The sequence below is a fragment of the Suncus etruscus genome, chromosome 8 (assembly GCF_024139225.1).
Source record: "Suncus etruscus isolate mSunEtr1 chromosome 8, mSunEtr1.pri.cur, whole genome shotgun sequence".
In the NCBI taxonomy this organism is placed as follows: Eukaryota; Metazoa; Chordata; class Mammalia; order Eulipotyphla; family Soricidae; genus Suncus; species Suncus etruscus.
The window spans coordinates 123,676,483-123,692,927 of NC_064855.1; the positions used below are offsets into that span (position 1 = coordinate 123,676,483).

The window sequence follows — 16,445 nt, forward strand, 5'->3', positions numbered from 1 at the left end:
AGCACAGTGGGAAGGGCACTGGCTTGCACAAGGCTGATCCAGGTTCGAACCGAGGTATCCCAGGGGGCCCCCCAAGCCAGCCAGGGGTGATTTCTGAGTGCAGAGCTAGGAGTGAGCCCTGAGTACAATGCCCTGAACTAGGACATGGCCCCTGTAGCTGACAATGTCTACTATTAAAAGGTAGGACCTGGGGCCAGAGAGACAGCATGGATGTCTATGTCTCTCTCTCTCCTCCCCTCCCCTCCCTCCCTCCCTCCTCCCTCTCCTCTCTAGCTTAACCCCTGGGCAGACTGTAGGAGATGTGCAGAAATAAAGGCAATAATGTTTCTACTCCCTCTTTTCCCCTCCCTCCCTCACTCCAGTTGCAGGTCGTATTTGGCATCCCTGGGTGGGTCCAGGCACCCTGAAATCAAAGCCAGGAGTGAGCACTGAGTGCCACCAGGGGGTGGCTCTAAAATAAAACAATGAACTCCACAGAGACCACACTGAGTGCCTCACACCCCCCTTTAATTGAAGGAGGCGCCCACACAGCCTCAACTGGATGAAGCCTCAGATTCCCTCCATCCCCCATTCTGGACAGATTCTCAGACTGCCCTGGCTGTCCCAGTGAGGGGCTCTTGGTGGAACCATGGGTGCAAGCAGCAATGCACCCCCAGAGCTGTCCATATGGGGCCGTATGGGGGAGTTTTGGGTGCCCCCACGCACCCTAAGGCCTCCTTCCTGTCTCTGAACTGTGGAGACACTTGGGGTTCCATCTGGAGGGGCCTGAAGCGTCCGGGGGAGGGGGTACTGGGCTGCGTCAGGCACAGCAGCCCGCTCGGGTCTGACGGACTGGCTCGCTGCTGTCCAGGTTCACAGTGTGCGGTGGGCCCTGGGCGCGGTGCCGCAGGATCACGGGCACCACCATGTCGAAGAGCGTCTCAAAGAGCAGGTCCACATTGTGGCCGGTCTTGGCACTGGTCTCGAAGCACATCTGCTCAGCTGTGGGCGCCTCCTTCTCATCCAGCATCTTGTACCGCAGGATCTTCTTGTAGAGCGTCGCCGCGTCCTCCGGCTGCACCTGCCGGGCCAACCGTGGCACCGCCTCGGAGCTGCCTGCCGGGTCCTCCTGGCACAGGTCCACCTTGTTGCCCACCAGGGCGAAGAGGCAGTCGGCGCTGGCGGAGTCGGTGAGGCCCAGGAAACGGTCTTCCAGCTCCAGCAGGCTCTGCAGGTGGCAGACGTCGTAGGTGAGGATGACGGCAGTCGCCCCGCGGCAGTACATGGAGCCCAGGCCGTGGAACTGCTCCCGCCCTGCACAGACCAAGGAGGGCATCAGAGTGGGGGTGGGGGGACTGCGGCTGGGAGAGGAAAGAGGAGGGGAGTGTCCACAGCTGGAGCTGGGACTGGGCCCTCCCACTGGCCCTCAAGACTTGCCCTGGGTGCCAGCGAGGCGTGGAGGCTTGGGCAGGTCACGGGGCAGCAGGGGGACAAGAAGTGGTCATCATCGAGTGCCTATGCCCGAAACTGCCCTCCCGCCCCTGCTGCTGCCCAGGGTCCAAGCCCCTGAAGGAGCATGGTGTCAGCCGCAGGCAGAAAGACAATCCCAGGGCCAGATCGATAGCCTTGTGCTCGGCTGACCCAGGATGGACCTGGGTACAATCCCTGGCATCCCACATAGTCCCCTGAAGAGATTTTTTAGTGCATAGCCAGGAGTAACCCCTGAGCGTCACCAGGTGTGGCCCAAAAACCAAAGAAAAAAAAGGGCTGGGGAGCAGAGTATCTGGGAGGCTGCAGCCGGAGAGACAGCACAGCAGGGAGGGCGTTTGCCTTGCACATGGCCAATCCAGGTTCGATTCCCATCATCCCGTAAGGAACCCGAGATTGCCAGGAGTGATTTATGGCACAAAGCCAGGAGGAACTCCTAAGCGAGGCCAGGTACAGCCCATAAACCAAAATAAACTGAGTGTATCCTGGAAAAAATGTCTCCCCTGCTCCCACGAGATTCCCCAGGGTGCAACAACAATGAGGTACCATCTCACGCCACAGAGACTGGCACACATCACAAAGAACAAGAACAATAAGTGCTGACGGACATGTGGGGAGAAAGGAACTCTCATTCACTGCTGGTGGGAATGCCGTCTAGTCCAGCCTTTATGGAAAACAATAAGGAGATTCCTCCAAAAGCTGGAAATTGTGCCAGGGAGAGAGCAGAGCATGGAGGTAGGGCGTTTGTCTTGCATGCAGAAGGATAGTCCTGGCATCCCATATGGTCCCCCGCGCCTGCCCAGGAGCGATTTCTGAGCCTAGAGCCAGAGTAACCCTTGAGCGCTGCTGGGTGTGACCCAAAAACCGAAACAAACAAACAAACTGGAAATTGAGCTTCCATAGGATCCAGCTATACCACTCCTAGGGATATACCCTAGGAACTCAAAAACGCAATACAAAAATCCCTTCCTCAAGCCTATATTCATTGCAGTGCTATTTACAAAAGCCAGACTTGGGAAACAACCAAGATGCCCTTCAACAGAGGAATGGCTAAAGAAACTATGGTACATATACAAATGGAATATTATGCAGCCGTCAGGAGAGATGAAGTCATGAAATTCTCCTATATATGGATGGACATGAAAACTATTATGCTGAGTGAAATAAGTCAGAGGGAGAGAGAGTGACACAGTGGGCCCGGAGAGATAGCACAGCGGCGTTTGCCTTGCAAGCAGCCGATCCAGGACCAAAGGTGGTTGGTTCGAATCCCGGTGTCCCATATGGTCCCCGTGCCTGCCAGGAGCTATTTCTGAGCAGACAGCCAGGAGTAACCCCTGAGCACCGCCGGGTGTGGCCCAAAAACCAAAAAAAAAAAAAAGAGAGTGACACAGAATAGGCTCAGTTGCCTATGGATTTTAAGAAAAATCAAGGAATTACTGTAATAATGCCCAGAGATGAGGGCCGGAAGGATTGGCTCACGATATGAAGCTCACCTCAGGAAGGGGTGAGTGCAGTTGGAACACTAACAACTACCATGACAATGTTAATGAGTGAGAGAAGTAGACTGCCTGTCTCGAATACAGGCAGGGGGTGTGAGTGGAAGGAGAGGGGAATGTTGCACTGGTGAAAGGGGGTGTTCTTGTTGTGACTGAAACCGAACTACAGTCATGTTTGTAATCAAGGTGTTAAAAAAAGAGAGAGAGGGCCGGAGAGATAGCATGGAGGTAAGGCGTTTGCCTTTCGTGCAGAAGGTCATCGGTTCGAATCCCAGCGTCCCATATGGTCCCCCATGCCTGCCAGGATCAATTTCTGAGCGTGGAGCCAGGAGTAATCCCTGAGCACTGCTGGGTGTGACCCAAAAACCACAAAAAAAAAAAAAAAAAAAGAGAGAGATCCCCAGGGTCCTGAGGCAACACCCACATCCCCACCAACCTGGCCCCTGGGCTGATTCCCTGCAGAGCCCAGAGCCAGAGCCCCCAACCCTGCGCTGCAGGTGGGGGAGCCCAGATTCGTGGGAAACTGATCTTCCTCCTCCTCCCTCTGTCCCCCATGCCCTTCTATATCTCCACTCCCCCCCACCCCCATCATTATCCGCCCTTGTGAATGAAGGGAGATGGGCAGGCCTGAAGGGGACTGGTGGTTCACAGGTCTCCAAGAAAAAGAGTTGAGGGCACAGTAACCCCAGAAACCCACCAACATGCAGGAGTGGGCAGGTACTTCCTGGCCACAGTCACAGGAGTGAGGCCTTGTGAAGCTCTGCCCAGCCCTGCCCTGTGTCTGTCCTCTGTCCCTGTCTGTCTCTGAGCCTATCCCTGTCTCTCTCTTCTGTCTCTGTCCCTGTCTCTGTCCCTCTGTCTCTGACCCAGCCCTGTCGAGAGGCCCCAGGAGGGCCCAGAGGGAGGGGTCGGTCCATGTGAGGAGCAGCTGCACTCACTGCATAGGGGGAGGGGAACCATCCCTGCCTTCCTGCCAGCATGGGAGGGCACTGAGCCCTCAGAGCACGGGCCCAAGGGGCCCCACACCGCCACCCACAAAGTCCCAAGTCCAGCTCATGAGGCAACCACGTGTGACCGAGAGCCCCGATTCATCCCCAGGATTCAGAACTGGGACATTTCTGCTCCCATCACCGCATACCTGCACTTCCCGAGAAGGGGCTGGGCGTGTCCCCCTGCGTACCCCAGCGGCCCCACTCCCACACAGGACGAGCCACTCCCATGCCAGGCCCTCACTGTGCCTGCTGGGCTCACCAGGTGGGAAACATCATGACGTCAGGACACTCAGCCAGGGGAGACAAGAGCCGGCAGCTTGGCGGGGTCAGAGTGAGCCTCACAGGGAAGCGGCCACCATGACAATGGCTCCCCCTTCCAGAAGAAACCAGAGCTGGACTGGAGAGATGGCACAGAAGAGAATGTATACAGGCCTTGCCCATGGCCTTCCCCACAACACAGGGAACCCAGTACCCCTGGGCAGCCTGGGAGGGCTCAGCACCACATCCTCAGGCCCCACATCAAGCAGCAGCCTGGGTGGCCGAGAGTCGCTGTAAGGGGCCCTCGGGCCTCCAAAGCACCAACTTCGCCCACCAAAAATGGGAAGAAAAACTAAAACGTCACACACACAAACACACTGCTCAAGCGTTCTCTTTCTCTCTCTCTCTCTCTCGCTCACTCGCTCTCTTCTCTCTCTTCTCTGTCTCCTCTCTCTTTCTCTCTCTTCTCTCTCCCTCTCTCTCTCTCTTCTCTCTCTCTCCCTCTCTCTCTCTTCTCTCTCTCTCTTCTCTCCTCTCTCTCTCTCTCTCGCACTCTCCTCTCTCCTCTCTCTCTCTCTCTCTCCCCTCCCCCCCCACAGGACAGTGGGGAGAACACCTGCCTTGCACACAGCCGACCTGGGTTCAGTCCCCAGCATCCCATCGGATCTCCTGAGCCCCGCGAGAAGTTATTCCTGAGCACAAAGTCAGGAGTAAGCACTGAGCACCGCCAGGAATGATTTCTGAGCACCGAGCCAGGAGTTAGCCCTGTGTAACACCGAGTGTAGCCCTCCCCCCCAAAAAAGAAACAAAAAGAAATGAGCACATGATTCGGCTCTAGGACACCAACTTGGCTGCTCGCATGGCTAGTTCCGAGGCTCTGCTTGAAGGGCCCATGTGCTCCGTGGGAGGCCAGAGGGCAGCTCCCACGCAGAGGGGCCCCACTCACAGCAAGCCTTAGCCATGCCAGGAACATGAACAAGAGCCCCAGCTGAGCTCCGGCGGCAGGGTAGGTAGGCCCTTGAAAAGAAGGTGAGCACCACATGGCTCTGAGCACTGCCAGGTCGAGCCCCCCAAAATAAACCAAAAGCAAAGGAAGCTGAAAGGTCTTCGAACAACAAAGCACAAGGGAAACGCCGAGAGGGCCTGGAAAACCCTCAGCACCGGTCTCACATTCAACACTCCGCCAGGAGCGGTGCCCACACATTGTTTTTTGTTTTTTGTTGTTTTTGGCTTTGGTTTTTGGATCACACCTGGCAGCGCTCAGGGGTTCCTCCCGGCTCTACGCTCAGAAATCGCTCCTGGCAGGCTTGGGGGACCCTATGGGATGCCGGGATTCGAACCACCGACCTTCTGCATGCAAGGCAAATGCCTTACCTCCATGCTATCTCTCTGGCCCCATGCCCACACACTGTGAGCACTGCTTGGGAGTACTCCAAAAAGAGGGACTCAGAGAGGTGGTACAAGACAGGCAGTATCTGTTTGGCACGCATCTGTGGTGATCACACCACCAATTCAGGTGCCCAGCAGCACACACGGGGGCCCGAGCCCCTCCAGGGGTCACTCCTGAGCACTAACACTGAGCCAGGCATAGTGCCTGAGGACCCCTAGGTGTGGCCAAGATCCTAGCCCGAGAGCTTGAAAAGGGAAAAGAAAGAAAAAGGAAAGAAATTCCATGAGCACTCTCACCCCCCTCTTGACTCTCCTTTCTTCAATAGGCATCCATTGTCTGGGGTCATTTCCCGAATAAGATGATGAAACAGGTTTTTCATGACTTGCTCAATTCTGTACTTCTAAAAGCAGGAAATGAAAGTCATTCCAGCCCTTGGACAAACATGCTCTGAAGTCAAAATGCTCCTGCAAATACCAGAAGAAACTCTTGAACTCAATCAAGCAATTTTCCTGGAAATGCTACCATCCCCCAGGACTTCTCGTTTGGAGCACTACAGTGGTCAGTCCCCTGGACACCGTGTCCCTAGGCCCACAGAATCCCACAGACCCACAGACAGCAACTGTACCCAAGAGGCGAGACTGTCCTTTCTGGCAGTCCTGGGGAATAAAGGGCTTTTCAGAAGCTCCAGTGTCTGGTGCGTCACACCAAGTCCTGAACCTGGGCCCAGAAACAAGTTGCCACCTATCCACACATCCCCGAGGTCATCACCCTGTTCTGTGTGAAAGTCAAGTGATGGAGTCAGAGAGGTGGCAGAGTACAGTGGGGAGGGAGGGCACTTGCTTTGCACACGGCTGACCTGGAGTAGAACCCTGGGAACCTGATCCCTGAGTCTAGAGCCAGCAGTAGCCCCAAGTATTGCTGGGTGTGGCCCCAAAACTAAACCCAAAAAGGCAAGCTAGTAACTCCTTGCCATAGCGAAATCCACAAAAACAAAAGTCACCAGGGGTTGGGGTCTAGCAGGGAAGTTCAAGTTTCAGTGAGGATAAGCCAGTCACCTCATTCAGGAAGGTGACGACTGTCAGCTCACAGCACCTGGACATCCTCCACACTCCGGGGCCTTTACAGTGTTCCATGTGTGTTCAGCTACCACGAAAACGCACGATTAGAGATGAGTGAGCAGATTCTAGTCAGGCAATAGACAGGTAGATATGGGTGAGGGAGGGAGGAGTGGATGAATAAAGCAGAGATGGACAGGTAGGTAAATATGGGATGGAATAAGTGGTGGGTGACTGTTGTGTATGAAAATGTTTTGGGGGATTACTATGTTGCTCACCCTAATCTGATTAGGTGATTGTGCCCTACCCTAGGGTGTGACCTGGCATTCTGCCCCCACCCTAGGGTAGGACCTGATTCTGCTTCCACCATTGGTTGGTATCTGATCCCACCATGGGGTGGGACCTGACTCTGGAGTATAAGAACAAGGGTCTGTGGAAGGCGGGAGCCTTTTGCTGGCTGGAACTGAATCTGAGTCTTTGGACTTCAGTTTTGTCCATCCGAATAAAGCAAATATTTCCACGAGCCTGATTGTCTGCGAGCTGTTTACCCGCCGTTTCACCTCAGAACCGTGGGCTAGACAGGGTGGCAGACGCGTGCTCCGAGCTGGAAGAAAAGGGCCTCATTCTCCATCCCACCATCAGTCAACCTCTTCAGGGGCTGACCTGCTACAGGTGACAAATGGGTATAGGATGGATGGATGGATGGATGGATGGATGGATGGATGGATGGATGGATGGATGGATGGATGGATGGATGGGTGGGTGGGTGGGTGGGTGGGTGGGTGGGTGGGTGGGTGGATGGATGGGTGGGTGGGTGGGTGGGTGGATGGATGGGTGGGTGGGTGGGTGGGTTGGTGGTGGATGATGGATGGATAGATGAATCGGTTGAGGGGTGCTGGGTGGGTGGGTGGACAGATAGATGGGTAGATAGATGGGTAGGTGGATTGTGGATGGATGGATGGATGGATGGATGGATGGATGGATGGATGGATGGATGGATGGATGGATGTGTGGATGAATAAATGTGTGGATGGATGAATGGATGGATGGGTAATGAACTGACGGAGTAATGGATGACAGATGCATAGCAAATGGAAAGATGATGGAAAATAACAGATGGATAAATAAATGATGATGAATGATGGATAAACAGATTGATAATAGATGGATGAGTGCAGATGTCCTGATGGACTATGGACAGATATGAGTGATGGGTGGGTGGATGGGTTGACTGATGAGTAGATAGGTGGTGGATGCATGTGTCTGTTAATGAGAAATGAGTAGATGGGTGGACAATAGATCAATGAATTAATAAACAACAGGTGATAAGAATTACATGTAAAAACACATGCGAAGAACACCAGAACATACAAGTATCTCCTGTCCTTCTCTCCCTCACACTGATTCCACTCTCACCTGAAGCAGCATGTCCTCACTCAAGAGAGACCATGAGTGCCCTATCTGTGGATTCTGACTCAGTCCAAAAGGACGAGGACTGTCCCTGCTGGCCTGGAGCTCAGGATGGATCAGCCACCGGCCATCAGCCAGGATGACTACAACCTGCCAGCTACCAGGGGCTGCCCTCTCCTGCCTGCCGGGGGTATGTGGGAGCCCCAGACTTGTCCTCACGGCCACACACTGTGCCTGTGTGAGTTCCCCAGGAAGCACTCAGACAGAGACGCCCCTACTGGAGCACTGAGCCTAAGTCCAGCCAACAGTGTTCATGCTGCAGTGCTCAGAGGCCAAATGGCAAGTGAGATCATGCCTTGTCTCCCTTTAGTCCCTGTTCTGGCTAGGTGAAACCCCACAGAGCTGGGCAGTGGTCAGCAGGAGCCCCACAGAGGCTGCCAGCCCTTCTAGAAACCTCTCCGGAAGAGACTCACCACTCGGGATTGTTACTAAACATTGGCGATGTATGCATCAGTCTCTAAGCCTGTGGCCAAGTGTGCTGAGTTTTCAGAAACGAAGGGAAACTCTGTTTCCCATGCTCTGATGGTCACCCTCTGGGTCAGCCTGTCTGAGGGCAATGAGAGGCCAGATATGCCGGAGGCCAAAGGTCACATGGGCAGCCTGGCCCCCCCCCCCCCGCACATCCGCCCTGCAGGTCCAGCTAGGCTCTCAGGCGCACTCCTCAGGTCTATATATTCCCTTGAACACGGTTCCCTTGCCCGATCTCCCTCTGGAGAAACACACACTCGTGCTTGAACACTTTCTCTCCCTCCTTTCACATCTTTCTAAAGTTTTGTTCACTAAATTATTTTGCTCAGAGGCTGGAGCAAGAGCACAGTGGGGACGGCATTTGCCTTGCACGTGGCCAACCCAGGTTCAATCCCCAGCATCCCATGGTGTCCCCTGAGCACTGCCGTGAGTGATTTCTGAGTGCAGAGCCAGAAGTCATCCCTGAGCACTATGGGTGTGGCCCCCACAAAAAAAAAAAAAAGAATCTTGCTTCATAATCACATATGCACATGTGCAGACCTAGAGCATTGTCTCTAAGAAGGACAAGTCGTAGACATGTGGCAGAGGCCTCAGCTGAGGGGCCCCAGGTCCAGTCTGGCATCCAGAGACAGGAAAAAAATGGGTTTTGGGGCCTGGAGAGATAGCACAGCTGCGTTTGCCTTGCAAGCAGCCGATCCAGGACCAAAGGTGGTTGGCTCGAATCCCGGTGTCCCATAGGGTCCCCCATGCCTGCCAGGAGCTATTTCTGAGCAGACAGCCAGAAGTCACCCCTGAGCACCGCCCGGTGTGGGCCAAAAACCAAAAAAAAAAAAAAAAAAAAAATGGGTTTTGGTTGATTACTTGGTTTAGGGCCATACCCTGGCTCTATGCTCAGGGATCACTCCTAGTGGGGTTCAGAGAACCATATAGGATGCTGGGAATCGAAATGGGTTGGCCACGTGCAAGGAAGCTGCTGTGCTCTTCTATCATTGCACCCAAAGCTGCCATAAGCCTCGGAACTGACTGGTCGCCTCACCCATGCTGACCTCCCAGCGCGGGAGCTAGTCTCAGCAGATGGGGCAGTGGGGTCACTCCACCTCCTTCAGACAACCGAGGCCAGAGCCCGGGTAGCAGGGCAGAGGTTCTGGAAGTGTCTCTCATCACACCTATGGCGCCCAACAAGCTGCCTCCCCACTTTCAGGGGTTGCAGGACTTGCCCCCCCCCCCCCGCCATGTGGTCCTGCGGGCCCGCAAGTGCCCACGAGCCTGCTGAGGGGCTTAAGGGCAGGAGGACACAAAGGAATTCCCAGAGCAGGAAAAGAAGACAGGAGGGACTGTGGGGCTGGTGGGGGCCAACCTACAGCTCAGCTCCCCAAGAACCTCAAAGACCAAGTTTCCCACCGCCTACTGGGGTGATTGGGTGGAGTCAAAGCTGGTCCCAGGGGGCCGGGCAGTGGCGCTACAGGTAAGGTGCCTGCCTTGCCTGCGCTAGCCTTGGACGGACCGAGGTTCGATCCCCCGGTGTCCCATATGGACCCCCAAGCCAGGGGCAACTTATGAGCGCATAGCCAGGAGTAACCCCTGAGCGTTACTGGGTGTGGCCCAAAAACCAAAAAAAAAAAAAAAAAAAAGCTGGTCCCAGGAAGCACTAAGCCAGAGGCAGGTACCCAAGAAACTGAGTAGATGGGATGAATGGATGCCACCTACGAGCAGGGACCAGGGGACCAAGAGTGGAGTCTGGTGCCCCCACATCCCTGATACTCCCCCTACATGTTACGACCTGATGCCCAGACTGGCTGGAGCTCTGGGCCTGGCAGGGGCTTTCCAGACTGTCCAGCCATCAGAGCCTTCCCTCATGTCAGCGGGGAGCCCGGGTGAGGGGAAGTCACAGTGGTGCCTGGAGTGGAGACACCGGCCAGCCTGCCCTGCCGCCAACTCGCCCAGGGATGTTGGAAAAACCATTTCCAGCATCAGAAAGAGGAAGTGAGATGGACCGAGACGGTCGAGACAGGCTGGCTCCGCAGCACCACGCCTGAGCCCAGCAATGCTCAGGACAGGACTGGGCTGGGCTGCGCTGCCCACGAGCCCGAGGCTGTCTGTCTACCACAAAAAAGGGGGGGGGGGGACACTTGAGGGAGCCACTGCAGACAGACGGACAAGCAGGCAGGCAGATGGTGGCAGCCTGCGCATCCCACTATCAGGAGACAGACTGGCCGTGGGTGCGGATCGAGGAGAGCAGAAGCAGGGCTGGACCATCTGGAGTGGGCTGGACTTGTCTGAGGAAGACCGAATGCTGTCTGAGAAAGGGTCCACAAACCCAGGCGACCCTTGAGAGCAGATGTATTCATGATCACCTGAAACTGCAGACAACTTGGCTTTCCTCACACAGTCAAACTGGAGCGACCAGGGTGGAAGCAGGGAGGCCTCAGAGCATCCCCACAAACAGATGTGAAGCTCAAAACCCAGAACCAATTGGGAGACAACCGTGACCTCTCAACCTCTCAAGGCAAAAGGTCGGGGGCCAGAGCCATAGTCAACAGGCATGCCCTACATGTGACCAACCTGGGTTCCATCCCCAGCATCCCAGAGGGGCCCTTGAGCATCCCTGAGGGATGCCAGAGTGTGGAGCCAGGAGGAAACCCTGAGCATCACTGGGTGTAGCCTCAAAACAAACGAATAAAGACAAAAGGCCTTTTTGTTTTGTTTGTGTGTGTGTGTGTGTGTGTGTGTGTGTGTGTGTGTGTGTGGTTTTGTGGTTATTGAGTCACACCCGGCAGTGCTCAGGGGTTACTCCTGGCTCCATGCTCAGAAATTGCTCCTGGCAGGCATGGGGGACCATATGGGACATCGGGATTTGAACCGATGACCTTCTGCATGAAAGGCAAACGCCTTACCTCCATGCTATCTCTCCAGCCCTTTGGTTTGGTTTTTTGCCACACCCAAGAGCGCTCAGGGGTTACTTCTGGCTCTGCACACAGAAATTGCTCCTGGCTCAGGGGACTATATGGGATACTGAGAATTGAACCCGAGTCCGTCCTAGGTCAGCCTCGTGCAAGGCAAATGCCCTACAGCCGTGCTACTGCTCCGGGCCGACAAAAGGTCTTTTAAACATATGTCTGGGCAGGGGCAGAGCGATGGCACAGCTGGAAGGGTATTTGCCCTGCACATGGCTGACCTGGGTTCAATCCCAGTATAGTCCCCCAAGCCTGGCAGGAGTGATTCCTGAGCACAGAGCCAGGAGTAACCCCAGAGCGCTGCTGGTGTGGACCAATACCAAAAAAAAAAAAGTGTGGGGAGGGAGACTGGTGTTTTCCTGAACCGTATTACACATCATTCCACTACTGGCTTCCTATACTCCATCATTGATGTCCATGACAGCACAGGTGAAGCCTCACATGTGCCGAGCTACAAACCACAGCCATGATTCATGGAGGTCAACAGGCCAATGCCCATGGACCACCGATGGCGTCCACATGAATGTGGCAGCAGCATGTGGAACCACATTCAAGGCTGACCCACCAGAGTCAATCTGTCAATGAAGAGACTGGTGAGAAGTTCTTGATGCATCTGGATGAGTCTTTCTGGAGTCGACTCGTAAGCCAGAGTAAGACTCTGGGGAGGGAGGCGGCTTCTCCCAAAAAACTGGCCCAGCACGCAGAAGCCCCTGGGTCCCACCGAGGTGCCACAAACAGAACTATGCCCCCGTTAGCGGCGCTCCCGTTCCTGCAGGGAAGCCACACAGGCAGCCCTGCTCCGCGTTTGGATCCAACTGGGACAGGCCGAGTCCTGGAGCTCCTGCCTGGAACTGGCAATACGTGCTGTGGCCAAATCTGGGCCAGTTTTCAGACACTACTTCTTCTCGGGCTCTGTCAGTCGCCCTTTCTCCTTCCTGGGGACCTGAGCTGCTCCTTCTCACAGGGCCTGTGATTCCCCAGGTGAAATACCCGTCCACCTTCCACCCAGCCAGCCATCTGCGCATCTGTCTGTCCGTCTATCCATCCGCCCATCCATCCTTGAGCCTTTTCCTTGAGGCCTGTAACTCGTTCTACCCAGGGCCCCTTAGGGCCTCACACCCCAGCCCCCCTCATTGCCGTGGGATGCTCTGAGCACGTGGCTGTTTGCGCCTGTCTGGGGTCGTGTGCGGTGCCAACGGTGCAGCATCAGCTAAGGAGAAGCTAGGACAGGCTCCGGCAGCTCTAGGCGGGCTGGCGTGGGTCTCCCTCATTCCGAGGCTCACCCGGCTCCAGGCCGAGTGATGTGTTTGCATGTGTACGTGTGTGCGCACGCATGTGCCTGTGTCTTTATGGTGAGCCACAGTTCTGAGTCACTTCCCATCAGGAAGTGGCCAGGAGGTAGAGGCGGAGGTAAAACCCAGGTTGACCTCAGCGGGGATACATCCGCTCCGGCTCTGGTTCCTCCGATCCCTCTCTATCCCTGCTCCGCCTCACACATATGTGGGTCCCATGTGCTGGGAAGAGGCCGTGTGCAGCAGCCCCTCATCCTCGCCTCTCCCAGGACAGGTGGACCTACGGCATCCTCGCCCTCGGCCTCACCTACCTACCACCACCTCTGCCCCAGCCCCTGGGAGCTTCCTAAGACAGAGCCCAACACCCAGCCCACAAGGAGAACAGATTCCAAGATGCTGCTTCCTTATCCTCAGCACCAGGATAGGATAGGATGGACCCAGGCCCGTGTCAGCCTCTCCCTCCCCCGAGACCCAGAACAGGGACCCCCTAGGCGAGTCCTGGTGTCTTCCCTGCCAGACCCACAGAGGAAGGAGCACCCAGACAGAATGAGGACCCTGCTTTCTGGCCCAGGGAACCCCCAGTCCGACCCCACTCTGCCTGCGAGGCCCCCAGCATCAGGACCCTCCTTCCGACAGAACTGTTGTGTTCTCAGGGAGAGCAAAGCTGAGACTTGGGGTGGACAAGAGCAGAGACCTAGCTGGCAACTCTTAGTTGGGACAGACCAGTGTGGCCTGAAGTGGGGTCCAGCACTGATGGGCACCACCAGCCCTCAGGGTCCGTGAGGCTGCTCAAGACTGAGCCAGGGCACCCTGGGACCAACTGGACACCTCCAACATAAAGATTTCTAAGCAAGGTCTTTGGACATGACCTGGTTTTGTTTCAGGGGCACACCCCTGAACAGGGTTCGCTCCTGTCTCTGCACTCGGGAGACTATCTGGGATGCCAGGCATTGAACCCATGTTGTTCAAGTGTAAGGCAAATGCCCTACAGGCTCTGACATGACTTCTTTTTTTTTGGTTTTTGGGTCACACCCGGCACCGCTCAGGGGTTCGTGCTCAGAAGTCGGCCCTGGCAGTCTCAGAGGACCCTGTGGAATGCCGGGATCAAGCCCAGGTCTGTCCCAGGTTGGCTGTGTGCAAGGCAAACGCTGTGCTATCACTCCAGCCCCCTGACAAGACTTCTTTTTTTTTTTGGGAGGTGGGGGTCACACCCGGCGGCGCTCAGGGGTTCCTCCTGGTTGTATGGTCAGAAATCGCTCCTGGAGGCTCGGGGGACCCTATGGGATGCCATATGGGATTTGAACCACCCTCTTTCTGCAATGCAAGGCAAACGCCCTGCCTCCATGCTATCTCTCCAGTCCTGCATGACTTCTTAAAAGGTTGCCAGGGCCCCAAGTTCCAAACTCTGGGGCGAGAGAGGAGAGGAGAAGAGAAAAGAGACAGAGGGGAAGAGAGAGGGAGGGAGGGAGAGAGAGCAAACAGTATGGAAGGCACTGAGCTCCCACTCAGGTTCAAAAGCCCACACAGGGCCCATCGGTCTCCCTCTGGGGGGGTCTGTGACTCCGAAGCACAGAGCCAGGAACAACCGCGAGTGTGGCCCCCACGGCCCCTCACCACCACCACCACCACCCCACAAATTTCCAAGGCCTTGAGCTCTCTTCGCTTACTACTGCGTGGGGAAGGGAGAACATGGTTGGAGTCAACACGCTAACCTCCACCTAAGTGTGGCGGAGGGCCGGGGACCTGGAGGCGCTCACGGCTGCCTCCTGACGCTGGTGGGCTCGGGGGGGACCACAGGGCTGCAGCACGGAACCCGGTGGGCAAGACGAGGGGCCCCCGACCCGCCCGTGTCCTCTTTCCTCTCGGGCCAGGCAGGCCGTGCTCTTCGGGCAAAAGCACTTGTCGTCGGGCGGCCCTCCCCCGCCGCCCAGGGAAAGTGAGCACGTGAGTGGCGGAGTTTCCGGAGAGAGACAGAGACAGAGAGGCAGAGGGGGGAGAGACAAAGAGAGAGGAGAGTGACAGAGACAGAGAAGAGAGAGACAGAGAGGAGAGTGACAGAGACAGAGAAGAGAGAGACAGAGAGGAGAGTGACAGAGACAGAGAAGAGAGAGACAGAGAGGAGAGTGACAGAGACAGAGAAGAGAGAGACAGAGAGGAGAGTGACAGAGACAGAGAAGACAGAGACAGAGAGAGACAGAGAGAGAGGAGAGTGACAGAGACAGAGAAGAGAGAGGAGAGTGACAGAGACAGAGAAGAGACAGAGAGACAGAGAGAGAGTGACAGAGACAGAGAAGAGACAGAGAGACAGAAAGTGACAGAGACAGAGAAGAGAGAGGAGAGTGACAGAGACAGAGAAGAGACAGAGAGACAGAGAGAGTGACAGAGACAGAGAAGAGAGAGACAGAGACAGAGAGAGACAGAGACAGAGAGAGGGAGAGAGACAGAGAGGCAGAGACAGAAAGAGACAGAGACAGACAGAGAGACAAGGGAGAGAGAGGAGAGAGAGAGGAGAGTACAGAGACAGAGAGACAGAGGGGAGAGAGAGACAGAAACAAAGACAGAGATAGAGAGACAGAGAGAGGAGAGTGACAGAGAGAGAAGAGAGAGACAGAGAGGCAGAGGGGGGAGAGACAGAGAGGAGAGTGACAGAGACAGAGAGAGAGAGAGGAGAGTGACAGAGACAGAGAAGAGAGAGACAGAGAGGAGAGTGACAGAGACAGAGAAGAGAGAGACAGAGAGGAGAGTGACAGAGACAGAGAAGAGAGAGACAGAGAGGAGAGTGACAGAGACAGAGAGAGAGAGAGGAGAGTGACAGAGACAGAGAAGAGAGAGACAGAGAGGAGAGTGACAGAGACAGAGAAGAGAGAGACAGAGAGAGACAGAGAGAGAGGAGAGTGACAGAGACAGAGAAGAGAGAGGAGAGTGACAGAGACAGAGAAGAGAGAGACAGAGAGAGAGTGACAGAGACAGAGAAGAGAGAGACAGAGAGAGACAGAGAGAGGAGAGTGACAGAGACAGAGAGAGACAGAGAGAGAGTGACAGAGACAGAGAGAGACAGAGAGGAGAGTGACAGAGACAGAGAGCCAGAGAGAGAGAGCCAGAGAGCCAGGGGAGAGAGAGGGAGAGAGAGGAGCGGGAAGCGCCCGAGCTCAGATCCCCGCAGCTGCCGAGCGCGCCCCCCCCTTGGCCGTCCTCGCCCCCCCCCGCCTCCCGGTCCGCTCACCCGCCGTGTCCCAGAGCGACAGGTGCAGCGCGCGCCAGGGCTGGAGGTAGAAGGCGCCGCCCACCGTGCTCACGGCGTCCGCGAAGCGCCGCTCCGTGTAGCGCCGCAGCAGCGACGTCTTGCCCACGTTCACGTCGCCCAGCAGCACGATCTTGCCGTCGGGCTTGCGCATCCTCCTCGCCGCCGCCGCCGCCCGGCCCTTCGCTGCCCTTCGCTGCCCTTCGCTTCCCTGCCCTTCCTTCCCCTTTCCTTCCCTGCCCGCCTCGGGGACCCGCCGGCACTGAGCGCGCCCGGCCCGTCGGCGGACAGCCCACCGCCGGGACACGCCCACCTGCCCCGGCGCGCCCTCCCATTCGCCCAGCCCGCGGGCCCGCCCACCC

The 16,445-nt window shown here is 56.2% G+C and overlaps 1 protein-coding gene across 1 annotated transcript; it reads right to left on the reverse strand.

Moving 5' to 3' along the window:
• Positions 1-690: 690 nt before the first annotated feature.
• Positions 691-16,237, reverse strand: RAB20 (RAB20, member RAS oncogene family). The gene is made up of 2 exons (XM_049778149.1): positions 16,066-16,237; positions 691-1,293 (listed from the first exon to the last, which is right to left on the reverse strand). Exons 1-2 carry the CDS (start codon positions 16,235-16,237, stop codon positions 800-802), a joined length of 666 nt encoding a protein of 221 aa, XP_049634106.1. The 3' UTR covers positions 691-799.
• Positions 16,238-16,445: the final 208 nt, after the last annotated feature.

Bases quoted from the DNA above. Each gene is read 5' to 3' on its own strand.
- RAB20 (XM_049778149.1), bottom strand. From the start codon at position 16,237: ATGCGCAAGCCCGACGGCAAGATCGTGCTGCTGGGCGACGTGAACGTG. The intron at 1,294-16,065 runs GTGAGCGGACCG...TGGTCTGTGCAG, and splicing joins GTCGCTCTGGGACACGGCGG to GGCGGGAGCAGTTCCACGGC.